Here is a 22806-nt window from a genome sequence, read left to right as displayed (position 1 = left end):
GATTCCATGAGTCCAGTTCAGCAGTGGAATTGAGCGGGGGGGGGGGTAGATTGCCTGTGTGGCTCCTTTCCAACTCTATGGTTCTAGTCCAACCCCCTGCTCAAAGCAGGACCAGCCTAAACCTTCCACAATTTTTTGCCTTGAGCAGCAGTGAGACTCATCAGCACCCCTCTTGGCTTAAATGCTTTTGGGATGGACTGAGCCAGCTGTTTCTTAAGTTAGGAAGTCACGTTATGGAAAATTCTAGACTTTGCAGGGCTCACAAAAAATTATTACTGCATTATTATTTGATTATTGCAAAATGGTCCCAAAACAGTGAAAAAAATCAATTTCATCAAACTAGTTAAGTGATATTTTAAACTAAAAACCATAGTCCAAAAGTGTTCTTAGAATAAACACGCTCAACTGAAGATTGCATACGGCTTCAGAAAGACATTGGAATTCCAGGGGAAGCAGATGATACATTGTTAAGATTATATAATATTGTATATGTATTTTGTATATACACATACACAGAAAAACCAGACTCTCTAGAGACTTCGTCCCACGCATTAGTTTGTTTCTTCATATAGACCATAATATGTGGTGTTAACAACCATGAAAAACATTACAAATGTTTTTTTTTTAACAAGTAGAAAAATATTACTAGTTTATATGGAAATTATTAATCTAATACTGTACAGAAGTTAAGTATGGATTTTACAAATAAATTATCGCTTCCGTGACCTCTCCAATGCACCTGGAGCATTTTGGGCTCCACAAAACCTTCTCTGACCAACCCCCTATTTAATGCCAGTCGAACGTTCTGCCCACGAGCTCAAAGAACTTCCGATTTGGTTCATGGAAATATCTCTGCAGTTTTTCAAGCAAAACCGGATCGACTTTTGGGTGCGCTCTTCCTTTTGACTCGTGTAAGCACCGGTCCCTCCCACTGTCTCTTAGGCAGTAAAAACCTTTCGTTTTATTGAAGTAAAAGTTTGAAGCATTTATCTGAGGCGTCAACCGCAAAAACCTTTCTACCTTTACTATTTCTGGGAAGGGATCTTTGATCAGCTTGTCGCCATCGACAATGTGAATGTGATTCAGAGGGAAATACTTCAACCAGTTTTGCATGTGAACGTAATACAAGCTCCGGTTTATTGCCTTGTAGTTCACGTTGAGTTCTCCGTCTTTAACCAGGAACTCTTCGATGGAGGGATACGGCTTATGTTTTTGCAAGTGGTTAAAGAACACTTGTGTGTAGTCCGACAACACTCTCTCGGTGGGGTCCCGCAAAATAAGCAGCAATCTTATGAGCTTATTCATGCTGTGAACTCTTTCAGGCACTTCAGGGGAGGTGAAATAGGCTGGGGTTTTCTCCACCGTGGTCTGGTGCGGGTAAGAGAACGGCATTTGGTTAGCGTACCACTGCAATCCATTTCTGAAATGCTCTTCCCAGTCGAAAAAATGGACTTCACTCTCTGCCGCTGCTACGTCTGGGTGGAGGCTCAGCATCTCCAGCAGGGCCCGGGTCCCCCCTTTCCGGACGCCAATGATGACCGTCTGCGGGAGTTGCTGGAAGGTCCCATTTGGGCGGACGGTTTCTTTGAAGTCGTTCTTCTTAAAGGGCTCCTTCTGAGCCGGCTGTGCTGTAGCTTCGCCCTTAGAGCTGACCGTTGGTCTTGAAGTCACCGCCGGAGGCTGGACAATAAGCAAGGCCGCTCCCAGGAAAACCATGGCCATGGCGGATGCCCAGAGGCGTCTGTCACAGAGCCAGCAAAGGAGACATGGAGGAAGCCCCAAGAGCTCTTGGTGAGCAAAGGTATCTTCCTTCAACAGATTGTTCACTAGGAATGTAAAGGAAAAGGAGAGTCAGAAATGTCTCTTCAGCTTACGAATGCAGAGAAACATATTTTGTATTGTGTCCATGATGTCTTTGCACCCCCGGGTGAAAGAATATAGACTTGTAATTTTACAACAGCAACATTTCACGTAACGATGTCACCCTACTCATCATCTGCAGTCCAACACCCAGAGTAATGTTCCCTGGCAAATGACACTGGAAATGGCTGTTTAGCCCACCACCCTCAAATAATCCACTTGCTGCAACCCTCCCCCCCTTTCCTCTACTACACAGTGAAAAGGAGCAGAATGCATGCATAGCCCAGTTAAGGAGCTGCTCAACTACTATCCCTCTAAATCAGAGTAGTCAAACTGCGGCCCTCCAGATGTCCATGGACTACAATTCCCATGAGCCCCTTTCATTGTAGTCCATGGACATCTGGAGGGCTGCAGTTTGAAAACCCCTGCTCTAAATCAATGGAACTGGAAAGGAGCCAACTGACCCCCACAAAGGTACTTTGAGACTCTTTCGGGTAGAGAAAAGTGGCATCTAAGAACCGACTTTCCCCACTTTCCGGTCTTCTTGTCTCTGTTTCCTGGCACTTTATTACTGCTTACAGAAGTATTTAAAGTATCATGATGTTGCTTTGGTTTCTGTGCTTCTAGGACTGTTTCTTGCCATGGCTCTTTCTTTAGTAGTCTGACTGTTCTACATTCTCTGTTTTGATGTTATTGCTGGACAGCTGGGCACAGAAAAGGAAAGCAAGACGTGGAGGGCTTCTAGAAATTAAAAGAAATAACCAGAAATAGAAATTAAATTCCCAAGAGTGCCGGCTTCATGACTGCTGTTGGTGACTTGGTGTGCTAATCAGTCAGCTGCTCATTCCATAGCATAAATGGCAAAAAGAGACAGACGGATTGCAGCAACAGTACAAAATCCACGGAAATTGTTCCATGCATCAGAGTCTGAGTTCACAAACATTCTTGATGATATGATCATACTACTCATCCACCATTTTTTTCTTCAACCAAAGAACAGGAGTTGGGACTCTGTTGTGGGGAAATAAAAGGCGATTGTAAGCCACTTTGAGACTCTTTCGGGTAGAGAAAAGCGGCATCTAAGAACCAACTCTTCTTCTTCAGTAATATCAGGGCTCTCTCAGCCTCACTTCCCTCGCAGGGTGTCTGTTGTGGGGAGAGGAAAGGGAAGGCGAATGGAAGCCACTTTGAGACTCCTTCGGGTAGAGAAAAGCGGCATCTAAGAACCAACTCTTCTTCTTCTTCTCCAGTAATCTCAGGGCTCTCTCAGCCTCCCCTCCCTCACAGGGTGTCTGTTGTGGGGAGAGGAAAGGGAAGGCCATGGTGGAGGCCCAGAGGCTTCTTCTTGAACATCGTTGACCTCCTTCTCCTCCACCCCCCTTTTTTAGGAAGGGGGGGTAGGAAGGGGATCTTATTATTGTGCTGCCATGTTGTAACATTATAAAGTCTTTTAATGGGAGTTTTAATGTGGTTTTAAGACACTGTAACCCGCCACGAGCCATTTGGGAGTGGCGGGAAATAAATCGAAATAATAATAATAATAATAATAATAATAATAATAATAATAATAATAATAAAGGAGAATGTAAGCCGCTTGGAGACCCCTTTGGGTAGAGAAAAGCGGCAGAGAACCACCCCCCACCCCCTCCTCCTCCCTCCCTCCCTCCTCTTCTTCTAGTAGTATCAGTTAGATCCAGATGGGTAGCTGTGTTGGTTTGAAGCTGCAGAACAAAGTTTGCCAGAGGCCAACAAAGGTTTACTCTGGGTAGAAGCTTTGGTGTGTGCATGCTGAATAAGTGCATGCACGCGAACGCTCATACCTTGAGCAAAACTCAGAACCCACAGATCTGTGCCACTAAGAGTGGGTCCTACTCTGGTGGAAGGTGCTGGTGCTGGACAAGGGCTCCAGCAGCCGCAGATCCAATTTATTAGGTTTTTATTCTCACTGATAAATCAGCAAATCAAAATAAAATACACTGGTTAAGTTGTAATATGAACTATAAGTCCTTTGTGACCTAAGTGACGGCATTTTCTTAATTTGTTCTTTGGCTCCCTCATATTGATTAGCAGAATTAGTGGCCCTTATTTATTCGGGGGGATTCCTTGCAGTCCACACCACTACTAGTCAAACTGTCCTCCCCAAGGCTAATTGACATTGCCAAAAGGTTGCCGCTAAAAAACCCAATTATCTCATAAGTGTAACCTGAAAGAAGCGGCAGGAAGCTTTCATACAGTTTTAAAAGCATTAAATGGCACAGATTAAATCCAGTTTGATCTAGCCTGAGTATTAGAGATTTCTTTTCTTTAAAAAAAGAGATTATGTGATTGCTCTTTGGCAGGATCCTTGATCTTCTTCTATTATAAAAGAACGTAACAAAGCAACCAGAAAAAGACACCAAGACAGGAATAATTGTAAGTGTGGATGGGGCCTGCAGAGATGCTGGGGTGAGGGAGAGGGTCCCAGGCCTTCTTCTCTGGGGTTCCCACAAACCCCTGAGGCTGGTTGCCCATTATCAGGGACTAAGTGCAGCATTTGATCTCAGTGCAAAGAAGAGCAGGTTTTGGTACTCTGATTTCCTTTACCTGAAGGAGCCTCCAAGTGATCTACAATCACCTTCAGTGGCCTCTAAGCAGGCGAGTCAGGCTGATTTCCCACCTCTCTGCTTGCAGCCAGCTGGGTGACTTTGGGCCAGTCACAGAGCTGTTCTCTCAGAGCTGTTCTCTCAGAGCCCTCTTAGCCTCACAGAGTATCTGCTGTACGGAGAGGAAGGGAAAGCTGCTTGGAGACTCCTTCAGTTAGAAAAAAGCAAGGCATAAAAAACCCCAGCTCTTCTTCTCTTCTCCTGGTAACAGGCACCCTGTGAGGGAGGTGGGGCGGAGAGGGTTCTGAGAGGGCAGGGGCCGACCCAAAGTCACCCAGCTGGCTTTGGGGAGGAGTGGGGGAACCCCCTCCCCTGGTTTTCCAGATTAGAGTCTGCTGCCGGGGGTAGTCAACCTGTGGTCCTCTAGGTGTCCATGGACTACAATTCCCATGAGCCCCTGCCAGCAAATGCAGGGAATTGTAGTCCATGGACATCTAGAGGACCACAGGTTGACTACCCCTGGTTTAAGGGGTTACAATGGAATTTTATGGTATGTCACAGAGTACTTCACCTTGTCTTACCAACAGTAGGTCATTCAAAGGATTCTCTGGATGCTCCTGAACATCCACGTAGGCAAGAGGAACGCTGGCAGGGGCTCATGGGAATTGTAGTCTGGAGGGCCGCAGTTTGACTACCCCTGCTGGCTGACCTCCTGATATGCAGACATCACTTCCGTCTGTGCCAGTTCTGTTTAAGAAGAAGAGCTGGCTTTGCTACCCTGCTTTTCTCTACATGGAAGAGCCTCAAAGTGGCTTATAATTGCCTGTCCCTTCATCTCCACTAGCAGCTCGTGAGGGCTCAGCGGGGCTGAGAAAGTTCTCAGAGAACTGGGACTGCTCCAAGGCCACCAAGCAGGCTGAGAAATCAAGCCCAGGTCTCCAGATCAGAGTTTACCACTCGTAACCACTCCACCATGATGGCTCTCAAAGGGGGTCCCGACTATGACTTCACATTTGCTTCTGGTTTCTGGCTGATCAGCCTTCCTCAACCTTTTTACTGTTGAGAAACCCCCAAAACATCCTTCAGGCTTTGAGAACCCCAGAAACAAGGTCAGCAGGCCATACCTCCCTGCCAAATCCCCAGAAGTCATGTCATCCCAATATGGCATTATTCTGCTCTGGAAAACATGGGCCTTAAACCAAGTTACGTTTCCCAACTGCATCCCATTTATAAAGAAAGTCTCGTCTGGAATTAGGGGAAGGAGGCCTGGGGCCAGACTTGATTATTTGATTTCCCTAGCATTAAACATCCCCTGGACCAAAGTTCTGATCTCTCATGGTTTAGTACTGGTTGCCTTGGTTACCTTGGATAACTACTCTTTGATTTTTGTCCCAGTTTATTTACCTCCTTCTGCTAGTTGGGCAACCGTGAATCACTATCTTGAATATGATAAATGGCTCAGATGAACAATTAAGGGAGTCCTTCCCAGATACAAGGGCTATTTTAGCAGGAGACTTCAGTGCCAGAACCGGGAGTGACAGTGAAGCCTTGCAGGCGATCCGACTGGGGTTTAGTCCGGAGGAGAACCTTCCCCCTGTGATGAACTCAAGGTCATCCTGGGCTGGGAACAAAGAGGCTTTCCCACCATTGATCACTGTTTCTTTCATCCATACAGCTAGTCCTGGCTGGGAGCATTAAGGAAGTGCTCAGGCAGCCAGGGCAGGCTGTGGGAGAAACTGCTGGGCCTATTCCCTTGATAAAAGACTACTGTGGCTAATTAAGATCCTCTGTGGAGGTGCGGGACAACTCTCAGTGGGTTTCAGCATCGATGGAGTGTGTGGGGGGTGGGGGGGGGGTGAGGAAAGGCTGTCTGCTTGCTCCTTTTTTTCAATTCATACCTAAATGACCTGAAGTCCCATCTTTCTTCTCCAGAGTTTCATGACCCTAGATTAGCTTCAAAAACAAATACCTTTGCTGCTGTTCTTATCTCTTGACCGAGATTGGCCTGAAGAGACTCCTGCGATGTTTCTCAAACCACTGCTTAAATGAGGACTGGCAAATAAACCATAACAGATCCCAAATAGGGTTGTGCGTGGCTGTGTCCGAATCGGCCGCCGCAGCCAGCACCTCACACAACCCTAATCCCAAATCTTGGCTCTACCCCCCCCTCCCTGAAAATGGCACCCTCTGACAAACTCAGATACTGAACAAGCCAGGAATTTCTGCTACCTGGGAATTGTTTTCTCTGCAAAGCTCTCCTGGTCTCACCAGCTCAAGTTTGCTCTGAATACATCTGCTTTTGGGTCAATATCCCTCTTCACCCTCACTGGGGGAGGCAGACATATTCTCGGTGCAATTCAGGTGCTCAATTCCAAAATAATACCCTCTCACTATGAAGGGTCACTGTCTGGATTTTAGTGATCACAGTTTACACATAGGATGATGGGAATACCTTGTTATGTCTCAAATAACTCTCTCAAAGATGAGCTTGGCCAAAAGTCACTGGAAGCTAGAGCAGGGCTCAGCGCTATCAAGCTAAGGATTAGTTTTGCTTCAGAAGCAGGAGGTTTGCTGTCCTTTCTTAAACAAGATGCTTATCCTTCTTGCTGGATGAAGACATGGATGCTCAATGAAGGCAGCTGGGCCTTACAGCTGCAGACAGCTAAGGCAAAAGTCCATTCGCTTGTCCAGCATCAGCTGACGGAGCTGGGTTACAACACTAGAGTGACTCACCCTCCCAAAGTCTGCTTTGGTGTCTTCTCTGCCATTACACCTGAGACACACAATGGCCCCTCACCCGGTTCCGGTATTCGCTTTAGCTCTCCCTGCTGAAGTCTTACTGGAGAGATTCTGTTGTATTCTCTATTCGGATCAGCTTTGCTCTTGCGGTTGGGCTAAAACTGATACTCTCTCACTATTTGTTTTAACTGCTTTTAGGATGCACTGGATCCCAATCCTCTCCATTTAAACCTTCAAGGGGTTAATGTTCCCTACCTGATGCTCGACAGTGATCCAACCATAACCTACTTGATTGCTAAATTTCTGTCTAATACATTTTCCTTAAGAAATAATTATTCTTTTAATCATTGCTCAAGACCAGGGGTAGTCAAACTGCGGCCCTCCAGATGTCCATGGACTACAATTCCCAGGAGCCCCCTGCCAGCATTCGCAGCAAGAAGCATTCGCTGGCAGGGGCTCCTGGGAATTGTAGTCCATGGACATCTGGAGGGCCGCAGTTTGACTACCCCTGCTCAAGACCATCTGATCATAGCAACTCTGGAAAGCAAATGAAGGAAGGCCATGTTTTTCCCCCGAGAAGGGGCCAGGTGTGGAGGAAGAATGGAGCTGCCCTTGGCACCTTGGCTAGTCTGTAGGGCAGAACTGCTGGTTCCATTCCCTGTTCAGAAGGGTTCTCAATCACAACTCATATATTTTGCCTAACTCTCAAAAATGAAGTCAATGTCTGTCTGCAAAGCCCCCCCCCCCCCACAACATTTGCCTTGTGCCGTGCCCCTGAAGGGCTTATGACTGGGTCCCATGGACCTCTTCCGCTTTGGACAGCACCATACTCTGTTGCGAGGCATCTTCCCCAGGTGCAAGACGGAGAAGGAAGAACCCCTTGGGGCAGCCGACAATGCCCGGCATGTAAGAAAGACGCCAGCCCACTGGGATGCCACCCTCCAGCTGGGGATCTCCCAGAATAACAGGTCATCTCCAAACTACAAAGATCCGTCCCCCTGGAGGAAAAGGCCACTGGGGAGGATGGACTTTGGGCACGGTACCCCGCTGAGGTCTCTGCTCTTCCTAAAGCTCCATCCCCAAATCGCCATTCGTTTCCCCACCTGGATCTTGTAACCCTAATCTCCCAAAGGGTTAAACGCAAGTTCCTGGCTTTAATCCTATCGAGGTCCATGGATCAAAACCACTGTCAGGAGACACTTAACTGGTTTGTAAATCATGCTAACGTTGGGGATCTTGTTCATTAAAGTTCTTTCAAGCAGAACCGGATGCCAGTTCTTGTGGGATCACTTGGCAGTCTCAGCAAGATCTCCCTGACCTCTTATTGAACAATTATGTTCCCCTTCTAAAAGTAGATGGATGGGCTGCCTGCACTTTCACTACAGGTAGGCTATTCCCTCAGGATCACATACTCTGAGTATGAACAGAATATATATCAGACATACATTTTGGGGAACCATGAAATTCTAATTAAAGCACCCCAAAACTCCCCACTCTGCACATGCACACTCCCCTCCACACAAACACTGTTTGCCACTTGATGCAGATCCAGTTTGGCTTAACTGAGTAAGTTTGGTGAATGGAGAATCCCCGTCTAAGTAAAGTGAGCACTGAGGCATTAACTTCCTCTGGGGGGAAAAACCAGCAGTTATCATAGGGAAGGTGTATGCTGGTTTACTGTATAACTACAAAATAAACAAACTATAAAGGCCTTCATAAAGAAAGAACAGGCTTTTTATTGTTTATTGTCTAGCTTACAAATCCCCATGATGAGGTTTCTATTTAGGGTTGGATCCAATGGATCTGCCCCACTTACACTTTGTGGAGTCGCAACCCAAGATGTTCTTCTGTCGGTGTCAGATGAAAGGGTTAGGGCCATCTGTCGAAAAGATCCGTGGGAGCCAGCCCCAGAAATCCTTATGGCTCCTGGTTCCCTATTCCCCTGGGACAGGGTTAATGTCTAGCCAGGGTTTGTTGGCATGGCACGTTCGTTGCAAAAATGTGCAATTTCTAAATTTAAAACATTCAAGAGCACACTTGCCGACAGAATTCTATTTGCAGCTTTAAAAACCTGCCAGCAAGGAAACAGAACTTGTAGTGCAGCCAAAAAGCATGAAAACACTCCCAGAATGTGTATGTGTCTATAAAGAGAACAATTATTTTTATATACATATAAATGTGCACGTAAAGGCAACTATGAAGGCGCCAATATTTTTGTCAGACAATTTTGCCACTGGCCTATCTGTATTTCCACTTATGAGAAGGCTCTTATTCTGCATTTTTACTTCCAGGGGAGCTTGGCTGAGCCTGGCCCCCTTTCGGTTCCCTGCCCTAGCCAGTGGGGAGCTTCCAGGCAGCCCTCAAGATGCCACGAAGGGGAAAGTGCCCCTCCACCACCACGTGCACCACCACGACAGGCAATCTGGGGGAGCCCATCAGCACAGGTCCCTTTTCCCTTCCGTGACTAGTCTGGCTGGGCACTCTTCCTTCAGGATTGTAGGCAGGGATTTCTGACACGATCTTTGATGTTCTCACTAAGCTACAACTCCTAAGATCCTTTGGTCAAAGCCGGGGCAATTAAGCTGGTATAAAACTGCTACAGATTTGTGGCCATGACTCTGCACCTCCTTCCATCCATTCCTTAAATAAAGCTGTAGCTGAGGTCAACCTCAATTTATTTCAGCAGGCATGCCTTCAGCCTTCAATCTAACACCTGCAGCTGTGACAGGAAAGTCCGCTGCCGTGAACATGACTGACTCCTCCCATGGGATGCGTGCATTGGCCACAGAGAGCTCTCCTTTTAGGTAGACAAGGAACATCTCCGCGCCAGAGAGAATGGCATTTGAGCCTGCTGCAGTAAAAAAAAGCAGCGTCCGAAGACTAGCTTCCATTATGACATAAGACTGCTGTCTACAGAAGCTCACGGCGCCACAACTAGGTCCCTGAAAGGTGCCACAAAACTCATTTTCATGTTTTACATGTGAAGAGTTCCCAGCTCCACACAGACAGGAAGGCATAGGCTTGCGTGCTTCGGCCACTTCGGCGGCCATTCAACCCCGAGGCGGCCAGCTTGAATGGCCACCAAAGCGGCCAAAGGCTTGAAATAAAATCTGGGCTTGCTGCCATCTAGCGTCTGGATTCCTGTTTCGGGAGGAGGTGTTCCAAACCCAGGTGTTAGTCTATTTGCATACAAAAATATAATAATGCAAGAAACACGAGGCAGTTAATAGGCACTCGTTTATAAGTACCCTAAATAAATATACATCGGATCACAGCCTGCTCTCCCCCCCCCCCCGTGTATTTGTGATCACAGCCTAAACGAAGCAGTACGGCTCTTCCTATCCTAGAGAAAGCATATAACCATTCCTATGCAAAAGTATATCTTCAAGAAAAACATCTGGGATCTCAAATATGTTCTTATTTCAATTATTTATCATCTGCCTGTGGATTAAGCAATATAAATCAACAGCATGATACATCTATAGGAAACATTGATCGATCAATCAATAGCATAATACATCTAATAAGGAACTTTACAGGACTAGGGATTATAGAAATCTGAAACAAAGCCATCATCGGAACAAAGCGAGGGCATGTTAAGCCATGCTGAATGCAGAAGTGCATCAGGGAGAACAGGGTGCATTTTGCCTGGATCAATATGCTGTGAAGCAACCCTTTCCAAAATCCTTTCCAAAAATGCCCTCTTGAACAATTCTGTTTTACACAGTTTGCCAACAAGCCAGGAGGGTGGGAGTCTTCCTGACCTTTCCAGACAAGACATGTAACAGCGTGAGAGCCACCACTGAGAAGGCCACAAGTATCTGATGAGTTGTGTCCGCACACGAAAACGTACACCTTGAATAAAACTTCAAGAAGAGATCCAGAAACTTTCCACTCTTCTTCCCCGGGTCTCGAAAAACTCTCGTTTTGTTATCTGATGATGTTTCCTCTATAACCGATCAAGTAGCACTCTTTGCTCTGGCTGCTGGGAGGCTATGAGCCAAGGAAGCAAAAAGTGTTGGGAACAAAATACATGGCAGATAGATTGGCCTCATTAAACTAGGGGCTTCTTGTCTGCCTCGCACTGCATAGAAAACTTTCTGGTGTCTTTGTTTTCATCTGAACTTTGCATTTTATATTGTAGACTGGGGCAAAGCCCGTATCTAAGAATACAACGGGCGCTAGAGCTTGGCAGTGGGAAGAGGAAGGAGAGGAGTTGTCCAGTCTGTAAGGGCATGGGGTTGAATGTGTGTGTTGTGTGGGAGGTTGTGGTGGCATGGTGCCAAATGAGGGCATGGATGTGGAGAGATGGGTGTCAAGAGCCTGTGGTGTGGAATGTCCATTGAGTGTGGGAGAGGACTGACCTTTGGGAATGGTGGCATAGTGGTTACAGATGAGCTTTCCAGAGCCATGTCCTCAGATATGTGAAGGGAAAATCAGACTGGAGACTCTTCTTAGGGGAAGATTACATGGCAACCAATTTCCCCCAGTTCTACGTCATTTCCCTTCTTGTGTGAATTAGGCCACAGATACCGAAATGCCCCTCTGCCCTAATACACATGGGGTAGTCACAGTACACAGGTGTCCACCCTGTTCCTTCTTCTCCATTTTTTCACTGTTAATAAATCATTATGTGCCCACATGCTTCTTTCATGGTTGCTCCTTAGAAGCGGTTCACAAACACCTTTTCCATTTGTCTCTCCACAATAGTCAACCTGTGAGCTATGTGGGGCTGTGAGAGGTCTGAGAGAACTGGGAATGGGCCGCAGTGACCCAACAGGCCTCAGGTGTCTCAAAGCATTTTACAATCGTCTTCCCCTTCTTCTCCCTTTCACTATTTACAGTTTCAGGCTGTAAGAATTTATTTAGATCTTCCTGCACTTTCCAGACTCACAGGACTGATGCTGGTCTGCCTGTCTGCGCCCCAGAATACAGTTCCTGGCAAGGGCTGGCCATAGCCCATAGCCCAGGAGGGACACACCTGCACCGCTCCCTCCCAACTGCAGGCAAAAATGGCTCCTTTGAAGGCTGGACTCTGAGGCATTGTACGATTTTGAAGTCCCACCTCCAAACCTCCAGGAATATTTCCAACCCAGGGGTAGCCAACCTCCAGGTGGGGCCTGGAGAGCTCCTGGAATTACAGCTCACCTGCAAAGTATAAAGATCAGCTCCCCAGACAAAAAAGGGCAACTTTGGAGAGGGTTGTGGTAGAGAAGAAACATTTAAGGCCTCCCACACAGGTTGTTGTTGTTGAATTGAAAGACTTGAGGCCTACTGCACAGGGTTGTTGTGCAGATGAAAAAGGAGACCAAAAAAACAGTTTCATCTGCAGAATAACGCTGTGCAGTGGCCTCAAATCTGCAGAGAGTTGCAAAGAAGAAAGACACATGGCTTGGCTGTGTCTAAGCCCCGGCCAGAGCAGTATTTTAAGTGAGAAGGGGCTTTTCTGTGGCCTCCCTGTCAGCCAACTGGGCTGGCACAACCTGTGTTCTCATTCCCCTTGGCAGCCCTACTGACCTCCTCTCCCTGTGGTGGTCAGGAGCAGACTGGCAGCCATGTCTCCAGATTGCCCCTGGCTGGATGTAGTTTTGGTCTGTCCTGGTGAGGGGCCTGCAGGATCTGGTCACCGGCCCTCCGCTCGTCAGTCCAGGGCCACGGGACCAATTGTTGCCCTTCCTCATCACGGACTGAGCCCACCCCAACACCCTTACTGTTTTATTAAGAGGGAAAAGATTTTGTATTTCTTTTATACCATCGATGTTTAGAGCCAATGGAATAAGTACTGGCCTCGCTGCTGAAATACAGAGACCTGCCCTCCAAAGATTTTGAATCCCCCCTACTTTAAATTAATTGGGGGTTACAACGAATTACAAATATGTCTTATTGATTCTATGGAAATTTGACTATGCAACTCATGGCCTTCTTCGCATTACACCTCCCAAACCCTGGGCTCCCTCTACCCCCAAGTCTCCAACCCCAGAGTTCAGAAAGCAACTTAACAGTAAGAGCAGAACGGCGTCTTCTGAGGCCGGCCTGGGGCTCCCAAGCCACTATGAGCCTCGGCCACCCATTCCCCCTCCTCACTGCAGCCCCAAACCTGTGTGTCCTTTGTGAGGTGCAGGGAGGGAAGGAACCATCTGCTCTGCCACAGTAACAGCAGTGAGACGGTAAAGTGACCCCAATTGGGTAATGTACCCAGAAAAGTCAGCAATACATCACAACCACAGCACCCGAGATGCTGGCAGGGGCTCATGGGAATTGTAGTCCATGGACATCTGGAGGGCCACCATTTGACCACTGCTTTAAATGGTGACCAGATCCTGCAGTGCAACGTGATGGTTTTTCAAAAGCCATTCTGTCCACAAACTCAGCCAAGCGCCGAAGGGCCCCTTGAGGGGGGCAGCCCTCATCTCGGCCCCTTCCTGACCTTTGTTTTCTTCGCCTTGCGCTGGCCTGTGTGGCTGCCCACACCAGCTTTTTACATCGTGCCAGCCCACCAGTAAGCACATCCCATTTCGTGCCCTTCTTCGATTGATGAAGAAGCCACAGGGCCTCAGGAGGCGACTTCTCCCGGGGAGCGAAGAAGAACTCCAGCGCAGTCATCTGGACAGAGGCCCAGACAAACGACCGAAGACAGCCTCTTCACAATCGACCACAGCCAAAACGCAACAGTCCCTCTGCTGTCCGTCAGAACAACAAACGAGCCCTTGCCAGGTTTCTCACAGCCAGGTCAGCAACATGCCCCGCTGTGGAGGATATTCTCTTGAGCGTTCAGCAGCACAATCTGACAGGTGGCCGTCTGTGTGGACGACTCCTCTGCCGCGGCTCAGCTTTGACAAAGTACAGAAGGCCGGCCACCCCAGCATGCGGCGGCTACAGGATGCTTCATCCTCAGGGACCGAGGCCAGCATTGGAGGCCACGTGGTTTGGGTGATCCCCAGTCTTCCCAGCATTGCTGAGATCTGGCTGGAGTCACGAGGAAGCAATTTGGGTTGCTTCCATTTCATTTCATTTTGCCAGGGCATTAAGTGGATTAAGCCCAAGTTCTGCTGCAGCTGCATTATGCAGCACAAACTCTCCTGGATCAGCTCCCCATTAGTGGCTCGCAGTGCTCGACACTGTGGAAAGTGACCACAATAAAGCCAAGGGTGCCTGGGGTCTGTGGGCAGCCAACACCCTTTCTGCTCTGCATTGTCCAGCTTCAGCTGCCTTCATTCAACGTCCTTTGCCTGGATTCTGGCTCATTAACTTTTGGGGGAAGCCACCTTAATGATTGTCATTATGGGAGACAGCCAGAAACTTCCCAAAGAAAACAGTGGGACAGAAATAGGAATCATAATAAAGGTTGTGTCAGATGTACAAAATGGTTATTTTTTAATAGCCTGTTTCAGTAAAAGTTGCTCTTAACCGAAAGGCAGAAGAATTGCAAGAAAAGGGCGCCAGGTAAGCCAAGATGCAGCCGTGTCCTTTATGTCCCATGGGTCATCTTCACACCAGGGGAAAAGATCTTGAGCCAAAAATCTTCTCCCCCACCAGCTTCTCAACCGATAACTGCGCATTCATATAGATTTCATGTTCTCTCCAAGCTGTTGCTGAATTAACTGAACCTCTCTTACTCTTAGTCTTAATTCTGAGTTTTCCTAGAGTTTTTGTTCCCTCTCTCAACGTATTATACCTGACAGAGACAAAACCCATACTATTGGCCACTTTTCCAAGTATACTCCAGTTACATTAAGGTGACCAGATTTCAACATTGGTAAAGCGGGACTGGGGGGGGGGGGTTCTTGATTAAAATTTGGTCTATATGGAGCAACAAAAAGTTTCAAAGAACGCATAGAATGCAAAAATAGTATTGTTATATATATATATATATATACATACACACACACACACGTACACACTTAATTTCAACATAGGTACAATTTGCCAGGTGCCCCCAGATGTCCCTCCCAAAGTGGGACAATCTGGTCACCTTACGTGAGACTCAAGGAAGGTTATCGAAAGAGGGCACAATTTCCCAGAGAGGTCGACGAAGGCTTGACGTTTTCGGCCTGAGAATGCCTTCCAGGGCTTAATGAAGGGGGGGGGGAGGGCAGAGCTCTTGCCAGCTGCACTGGGGATTAATTACTTTTAAAATGTCATTAAAACAGGCGAAAAGCCCCGCTTCGCGTCCCTCTCTCTTCCATGGCAAAGTCTTCTTCGGCGGCCCAGAGAGCCCCGAAGGTTCTGCGGTCCCTGCGGCTTCTGAGCGGGTGGCCTCCCTCGCAGGGCGCGCAGCAGGCCTCCCTTGGGCAGAGGACGCCTCCGCGGAAGCCTTGAGCAGGGCCCGGGGGGGACGGGGGGGGCAGCTCCTTTCCTCTGCGCGGCCACCCCGGCCTCTGGAGAAGCGCCCTCGTCGCCTGTGCTCTGAAGGCGCGGGAGGGCCCGGCTCTCCCCGTGTCGCGGCTCCTGGGGGCCCCTCGCAGGACGGCGCACCTGCTGGGCTCGCCCCGGGAGCGCCCCCGGAGGGAGAGTTGCCCACTCGGACCCGGGGCAGGCAGCAGGGCGGCCAGGGGGCAGCGGCCAGGCGGGCGACGGCTCAGGGGGGAGCCCAGCGCCACCCCCCACCCCCCCCACCTGCCTACGCCAAGGGACTCGCGCGAGACCGCGGGGCTTCCAAGGACGGGCGAGCGGGCGGCGGCGGGCGGAGCGCAGGCTCTGGCGCTCCCCGGGCGGGACCCCCAAGCCGGGCAGAGGAGGGCGCGCCCGGGCGGCCACGAGAGCCCAGGGGTGGGTAGGGGTGGGTGGGGGGGGTGCGCCCTCCCCCCCCTTCCCTGCTGGCCTCCGCGGCCCCTCCGCTCCCGGCCTCCTGGGCTCACCTGCGCGTGGCGGCGGCGGCGGCTGTGGCGTTGCCTGCTCGGGCGGGTTGGACGGGCTGTGCCATCTGGCCGGGCCCGGAGCCGAGCGGGAGAAGCGGCGGCGGCGAGCCGGGCGAGGAGTGCCGAACAGCCGCGGCGGCGGCGGCGGCGGCGGAGCTAATCCCGGCGGGGGCGGGGGGCGGGCGGGGCCTGGCGGAGGGCGGCCTCCCCCCTCGCCCCGCCCCGCCCCGCTCCAGGTGGGCCGCCCCGCCCCCGGGGAGAGTGCGATGCGGGCGAAGCGCCTCCGAGGGCCGCCTGGCCGCCGCAGCCACGGAGAGGAGCGAGCGGGCCGCGGGGAGGAGGAGCTGCCGCCCACCGCCCGCCCCCCTGGAGCCCGGCCCCCGGGCCACAGTCCCGCCCGCCTCCCCCGCGGAGAGCCCCTCGGACCGGCCTCCTCCGCCGCACGCAGCCAACTGGGGACCCTGGGCTCGTCACAGCCCTGATCGTCCTGTCGGGCTCTCTCAGCCCCCGCTAGCTCGCAGGGTGTCTGCGGCGGGGAGAGGAAGGGACTCCTTCGCGGAGAGAAAAATGGGGCCTGCAACCCAACGCTGCTCCCTCCCTGCAAGAACAGGGCATAGAAGGCAGGGCTCCCCCCCCCCCATCTTGCCTCCTGGCTCTGGGATTGAGAGGATTCGTGCCTCTGGGTGTGCCCCCTCCCCGCATCTTTCCACCATGTAGGCCAGAGACCTGGTCTGTTATAACGTCTCCATATGCACAGGGCTTTGGATCAGGCATACATTTACCTCCAGCATCACTTTTAATTGGTTTCCGGAATGACTGGCAAGTCATTCCTTTGCTGTTGGCCTGCAGAAGAGACACAAGAATACATGCTGGCCCTGGGCATTCCCCACCTTCCTTTGCTAACAGAAACCGAAAAGCAACAGTAACAACTTTTAACGCTTTTGAATCTACAAAACCACACGAAGGGCTGGCAAAAACAGGTACTTGCCTGAAACATCTTACTCCCCTCTTCCCCAAACACCTCTCTCTTTAAATATTTGGTAACTTTGATTAATTATCTTCCTTTACTTATATTCCATCTTTCATCACAATGGGGAACCAAAGTAGCCTCAATCAAGCTCCTTTTATCCTCACAGCAACCTTGTGAGGTAGGCTAGGATGACAGTATGTGACTGGCCCCAGGTCCCCCTGCCAGCTTCCATGAAAGAGTGGGGAATTGAACCCAGCTCTCCCAGATCCCAGTCCAACATTCTGACCCTTGCACAACACTGGCTACATGGTCACATGGTGTGATTAAAAGTTTTAGTAATCTGGAAAGCTTACGTGCTGTTGTGTGACTCTGTAGTTACACAAGATTGCGCTTTATTAAATGCGTATCCACAGATGGTTGTGCCTCCATCCTGGGATGAAGACCTGAAAAGTGAGGCATGTGAACTGAATGAGGGTCCGATTACGGTCAATCTGAATCATTTTAAAAATCACCCTAAGTCCCCATAACTCTAGTATTATTTTAACCTGAAACAGCCCAATAGGAAACATCACATTGCATGTAGGTTTCTTTGGAGAAACAAATGCAGGTTCTCCAGAATCATTACAGGCAGCCTGACCTGGGTGAATTTGCCACGGGCTTTTTATCTTCGGTGATCCCAAATTAAAGACATTATTTGATTTCCATCCATTCTGATATTTAGTGCTTTACATTTTTCCTATGCAACATCTATGATTGATCCACTGTGATCCTACCTTTTGCCCGTGATATCCAGGAGCAGATACAAGTCGCTACTTTTGAGGAAAACTCCAAGAGCCCAAGTATTAAGTGTGAATGTTCTGTGTTTTGCTGGATTAACTTTCTCCCTAGTGCTGACACAGTGAAGCTGGTCTGGGCCTCAGATCAAAGACTGCCTGGTTCCCAATTGCCATGCCTCAAGAGTTATTTTTGCCCTCATTTTGGGATCTATTTTAATGTAGCTGCGCTCCAAAAGCCACACTTCTCTGAGCAAAGATTTGCCTCTTGGATTTACTTTCCCCTCCTTATTCCCTGTGAGGCTGCTGCCTCCCCTCCCCAATTCCCCCCCTACTCCTACAGGAAAGGAAAGATAAACAAGTAGCCTTGTGCTTAATTTACCCCTCCCCCACCTTGCTCTGGCTGTAGACTCGGGAGTCAAAAGACAGGAAATTAAGCACTCTCCAGCCTTGTGCTCCTTTAATGCTGGGTGGAACTTCACCAGACGACCTCCCCCCAATCAAGTGGAAAGGAGACTGAAAATTGGAACAATGCAAATGCAGAAGGGCGATGTGTTTAAAATGGGGTTCAAATCAACCAGAATTTGGCAAGATTTATAGTAGGCCTGAATCAGATCTATGTGCACCTGGGAATCAGGCCCATGTGCATGCCCTGTCCTCCCTCTCCCCTAGACCTTCTGCCAGCCCTCCCCTCTCCCCCGAAAACGCCTGCCGTGACCAGTCTAAGCCTCAGCGGGCATTTTCGGGGCAGGGAACTCCCTTTCCCCCCAGCCAGCCCCACCAACCTCCTTTCCTGGAGGAGATCAGGGCAGACTGGCAGCGATTGTGCCAGGCTGCCCCTTGCTGGGTTCGTTGGGGGCTGGTCCAGCCTCTGTTTCTGGTCCACGGGCCAATCAGGATGCACACAGCAAAGCCCATGGACCGGAAACAGAGGCCAGACAGGCTCAGCTGAGGAGGCCGCTGCTCAAATATTAAGAGCAGCTAAGTGTTACAGATGATACAACAATAGAAAGCCACAATTTTTCTTTCTTGTAGCATATAATGGATTTTTCAGGAACATGAGGGCCGCTCCCCACTAATGCTCATCTCAGATTAAATCCAGATAACCAAGTGTCCAGAAAGATGAATGGTGGAAGGCTTTCGCGGCCCGAGTCCTCTGTTTGTTCTGAGTTTCCTGGGCTGTGTGGCCATGGTCTGGTCATTTCCATCCCTCGTGTTCCATCAGTGGGTAGGTAAACGAACACCGAAACCGTTTCAACAAAAGAGTCTGGAAATCAATGAAACCTGGCTGCCAGCCCTAAGAAACATCGGAATAAAAACTCTAAAATACCTTGCAGGGGCTGATCAGATAACACTGACAAGACCTTGACTAATGAACTCTGTCCAAGCCCAGGGAAAGCACTTCCTTGTTCCTCTCTTATCAGGGGGACTCCCAAACAGGACAGGAACGTGATGGATTACACACACAAGCACAAAGTAGATACAATGCCCAGCAAATGCCCAACACACTCTACTCTTACCTCTGGAGATGCCAGCCACAGTTAATGGCAAAACGTCAGGGACGGACCCTCCCAGATCCCATTGGCCACACAGCCCAGAAAACCCACAAAAACTGGTCAGAAAGATGCTTCGGTCAAGATGGAATTATGTTGTGAATTCATGGTCGGCTGCCATTCCTGAGGGAGGTAATCCCAGTATGGGTCCAAGTGTGCCTCCAACCTACAAAGGGGTTCTGTTGAAATACACTTCATTTTCCTCCTGCTTAGGCAGTTCAGAAGGAATAATCTTGTCCATGTGTGAGAGCCAAGAAGGAGCTCAGAGCTAATAAAGGTAAGAGTTTTATTGATTTCCCAGGAAGGGGGGAAATGGTTTTGATATGAAAGGGGAACTTAAATACATTTGCTATGATGTGTGTGGCATAAAGCTCTCTTGCATTCTCATTTCTGTTGCATGTGTGGCCCTGTTGACCACAAGAGGGAGCAAAACATGTGCAGAACCTCCCCCCCCCCAGCAATAGTGACACAAAAACAAAGAAAATGAGAGTCATGAAGATCCCACTGACTTGAGAAACATTTTCACTTTCTAGCTTATTGTTCCAAAAAGGGAGAGTGATAGATCCAGTCCGCTGTTTGAGCATGGATTAACACATTTTCCACAAGCTTCCCAAGCCTTCCAGCCCCTTCTCCATTAAGTAAAGATTGTCTCTTGATAGTAGGGATAGAGGTTCTGCCCCTCCACATGTCTGCCCTGGGAGAGTGTCAAGCCAGGATGGAGGGCACTGTGCAGCCACCTGGTTTCCTGCCCAGTAAGAGCACCCATTGGGCAAATGCAATTGGCTTTCCAAAGGAGGGCATAGTATGTGCTTGTGCACTTGGCATACCCGAAGTACCTCGTTGGATCTCACCCACAGCTGGCTGGACAGCAGTGGCTGACACAGATGTTGATTCCCACACCATAACCGGATAATGGTGATTTTAAAATGGAATGGCCATCCCTGAAGGCTGCAGTGTATACTTTCATTGTATTTGTTATTTGATGACTGGAAGCAGGTGGGCAGCAGTTGAATTGAAAACGACTTTACACTTTACAGTGGTTAAGGCGTTGGAGTGTAATGTTTTTTTTATTCTTATTATGAAATTTTATTGTTTATTGTTATGTAAAGCATTTACAGAAAAGTAAAAGAGAAAAAAAACGACCAGCTAATAAGTAATTATTAATACATAGTCTATACATCGTCTATGCATGTATACCATACATAGTATAATCTGATATTATCTCAAGAAATATGTAGTCAGTTCCCATTGCATGTTAGCCCTAACCTAAAAGTTACTGCTGTCTTTCTTAAGTTTACAGAAAAATAGAGGGGGGAAAAAGGAAACAGCCGGCTGGCAGAGTAATCATTAATCTATATAAAAACACAATCCATTCTTATCTTGAAAAGTACGTACTCAATTCCCATCGCTTAAATTATAAAGAAAAAGAGACAATCAACTAACCAAATAATTATTGATACATATGAAAGTATAGTTTGCCATCCTCTTTTAACATACATATTCAGTTCCCATCACATATTAGTCCTAATCTAGAAGTTATTACCATCTTTCTTAGCAAAGTAATTGTTGATACATATGAGAGTATAAATCTGTTATCTGTAAACCGCCCGTGGCGCCGCGGGTGCCACGGACTAAATAAAACAGTAAGGGGTTCTGGGGCGGGATGAGTCCAGGATGAGGAAGGGTCCAGATTGGACCCTTCCTTATGACAGACAATTGGAGGGACCAATTGGCAGGCGCGAAGCCCAGGAACTGCGAGCCGCGCGCAGCACGGTTCGCAGTTGCTCCCGGCCTGACGCGGCGAGAGGCGTGAAGCGCCTCTCGCCGCATCAGGCCGCCACCTGAGGGAGCCCCCAGCAGTCGCTTCAGTCCCCAGCAGTCGCCCCCAGCAGTCGGATGGGGACGGGGACGGGCCAGCAGCGAAGGAGCGCCCAGCCCCGCAGAACCCCTGGACGCCTCCGACGTTCTCCCTGGCTTCTGCCGGGCCGGGCGCTCCCTCGGCGCGGCGGAGGAGCGCCCGACCCGGCAGAAGCCGCTCCCGCTGACCTCCGACGTTCTCCCACTCCGCCCCCCCCCACCAGCAAGCAGCCGCCGCAATAGGAACCTGGAGGATCGCCAACTCAAGCTCCTCCATCGGGACTGCAGGTGCTCGCCACAGCTTTCCACAAGCGCCTGCTGCGCTCCGGTGGTGGCTGGACTACCAGCCCCAGCATGCATTGCATCCCCGTGCAATGCATGCCGGAAACAGGGAGGGGTGGGGGGATGAGCATAGGGGAGGAAGCGCCCATCCATGTTGTCTGCAGCCCGGGAGCCCGGCCCTAGGTTGCCTGCGTGCCCCATCGACCTTTCCCAGCTTCCGCGAAGCCGCCTGCTCAGGGTTTCCCACAGCAGTCCCTGGCGCGACTCCTCCTCCTCCTCCTCTGTGCATGCCTCCTGCTCTATCGGCAGCAGCCCAACAGGTGAGCCCAGGCACACGACTGTGAGGGGGACGAGGGGAGAGGCTCCTAGGGCCCGCTGTATTTAGCGTACAGCGGGCTTAACTTCTAGTGAGAGTATATTCTATTATTGTCTTAGGTAATATAAAGTCAGTTCCCTTCACCTAAAGTCAGTTCCCTGACCTAAGAATTACTGCTGCTGTCTTTCCCACAGGAAGCCAAGTGAATGCTCCACTGTTCATCACATTCTTCAGGTGGTCGCAGAAAATGAAATTGTGTTATTTTCCATGATGTATCTGTTTGTGGGTCTCGAAGTATTTGTGTTTCTTGATCCACCCCACTCAGCGGTGTCACCTGATGCTTCCTGTATAGAGTATTTCTAGCCGCCTTATTATCAGGGCCAAAAAAGTATCTTGGTTGATTCTTGCTTGCAGTTGCCTTTGAGTAGGCTCTGTATACTTTATCAATCTGGATCTCTTCCTCCTGTATGTAGTGTTCCAGGCTTTTTTAAATTTCCTTCCTTAGATCTGTTTTCCCAAGTTCTTCTGGGTCGTCTTTAATTTTAATGCTCCTAGCTTGTGGTTCTGCTTCCAATGTTGTCCCACTCCTGTTGTCTGACTTCCGGACTTTGGTATGTTGCCAGCTGATTTGTGTTTTCATCAGCTGTTTTCTTCAAACCGTCGATTCTATCTGAGAGCTCTTTCCTGGTATCTAGAATTTCATTTTCAATCTTTTTAACTGCTTTCAGTATCTCTAAGTTGCTTTTGTTTAACAAATAAAACATCTGTGCATTTGTTAGATTTTCCATTTCTGTGCGCAGTATGCGAGAGTTCAGATGCTCAGACGTTATCAGTTAGCAAAATCTCCATATTCTTTCAGAAACTTCCCATTAACAAATTCTCAAGCTCTTTCATTGTCCGTTTTAGCGAGTGTATTTAGCTGGCTTGCCTCCCGTCCGAAGAAAGAATTCTCTTGTAAATTAGTACGGGTGAAAGGAGGGGGTTGGAATGCCTAGCTTTAAAGGAGCGAAAACAAA

The 22806-nt window shown here is 49.2% G+C and overlaps 1 protein-coding gene across 1 annotated transcript; it reads right to left on the bottom strand.

Moving 5' to 3' along the window:
• Positions 1 to 279: 279 nt before the first annotated feature.
• Positions 280 to 16228, bottom strand: HS3ST1 (heparan sulfate-glucosamine 3-sulfotransferase 1). Its single transcript, XM_077301200.1, has 2 exons — positions 16040 to 16228; positions 280 to 1826 (listed from the first exon to the last, which is right to left on the bottom strand). The coding sequence occupies exon 2, from the start codon at positions 1720 to 1722 to the stop codon at positions 787 to 789; it is 936 nt and encodes a 311-aa protein (XP_077157315.1). The 5' UTR covers positions 1723 to 1826; positions 16040 to 16228; the 3' UTR covers positions 280 to 786.
• Positions 16229 to 22806: the final 6578 nt, after the last annotated feature.

The sequence above is a fragment of the Paroedura picta genome, chromosome 10 (assembly GCF_049243985.1).
Source record: "Paroedura picta isolate Pp20150507F chromosome 10, Ppicta_v3.0, whole genome shotgun sequence".
Classification (NCBI taxonomy): Eukaryota; Metazoa; Chordata; class Lepidosauria; order Squamata; family Gekkonidae; genus Paroedura; species Paroedura picta.
This window is presented reverse-complemented; position numbering and strand designations above follow the sequence as displayed.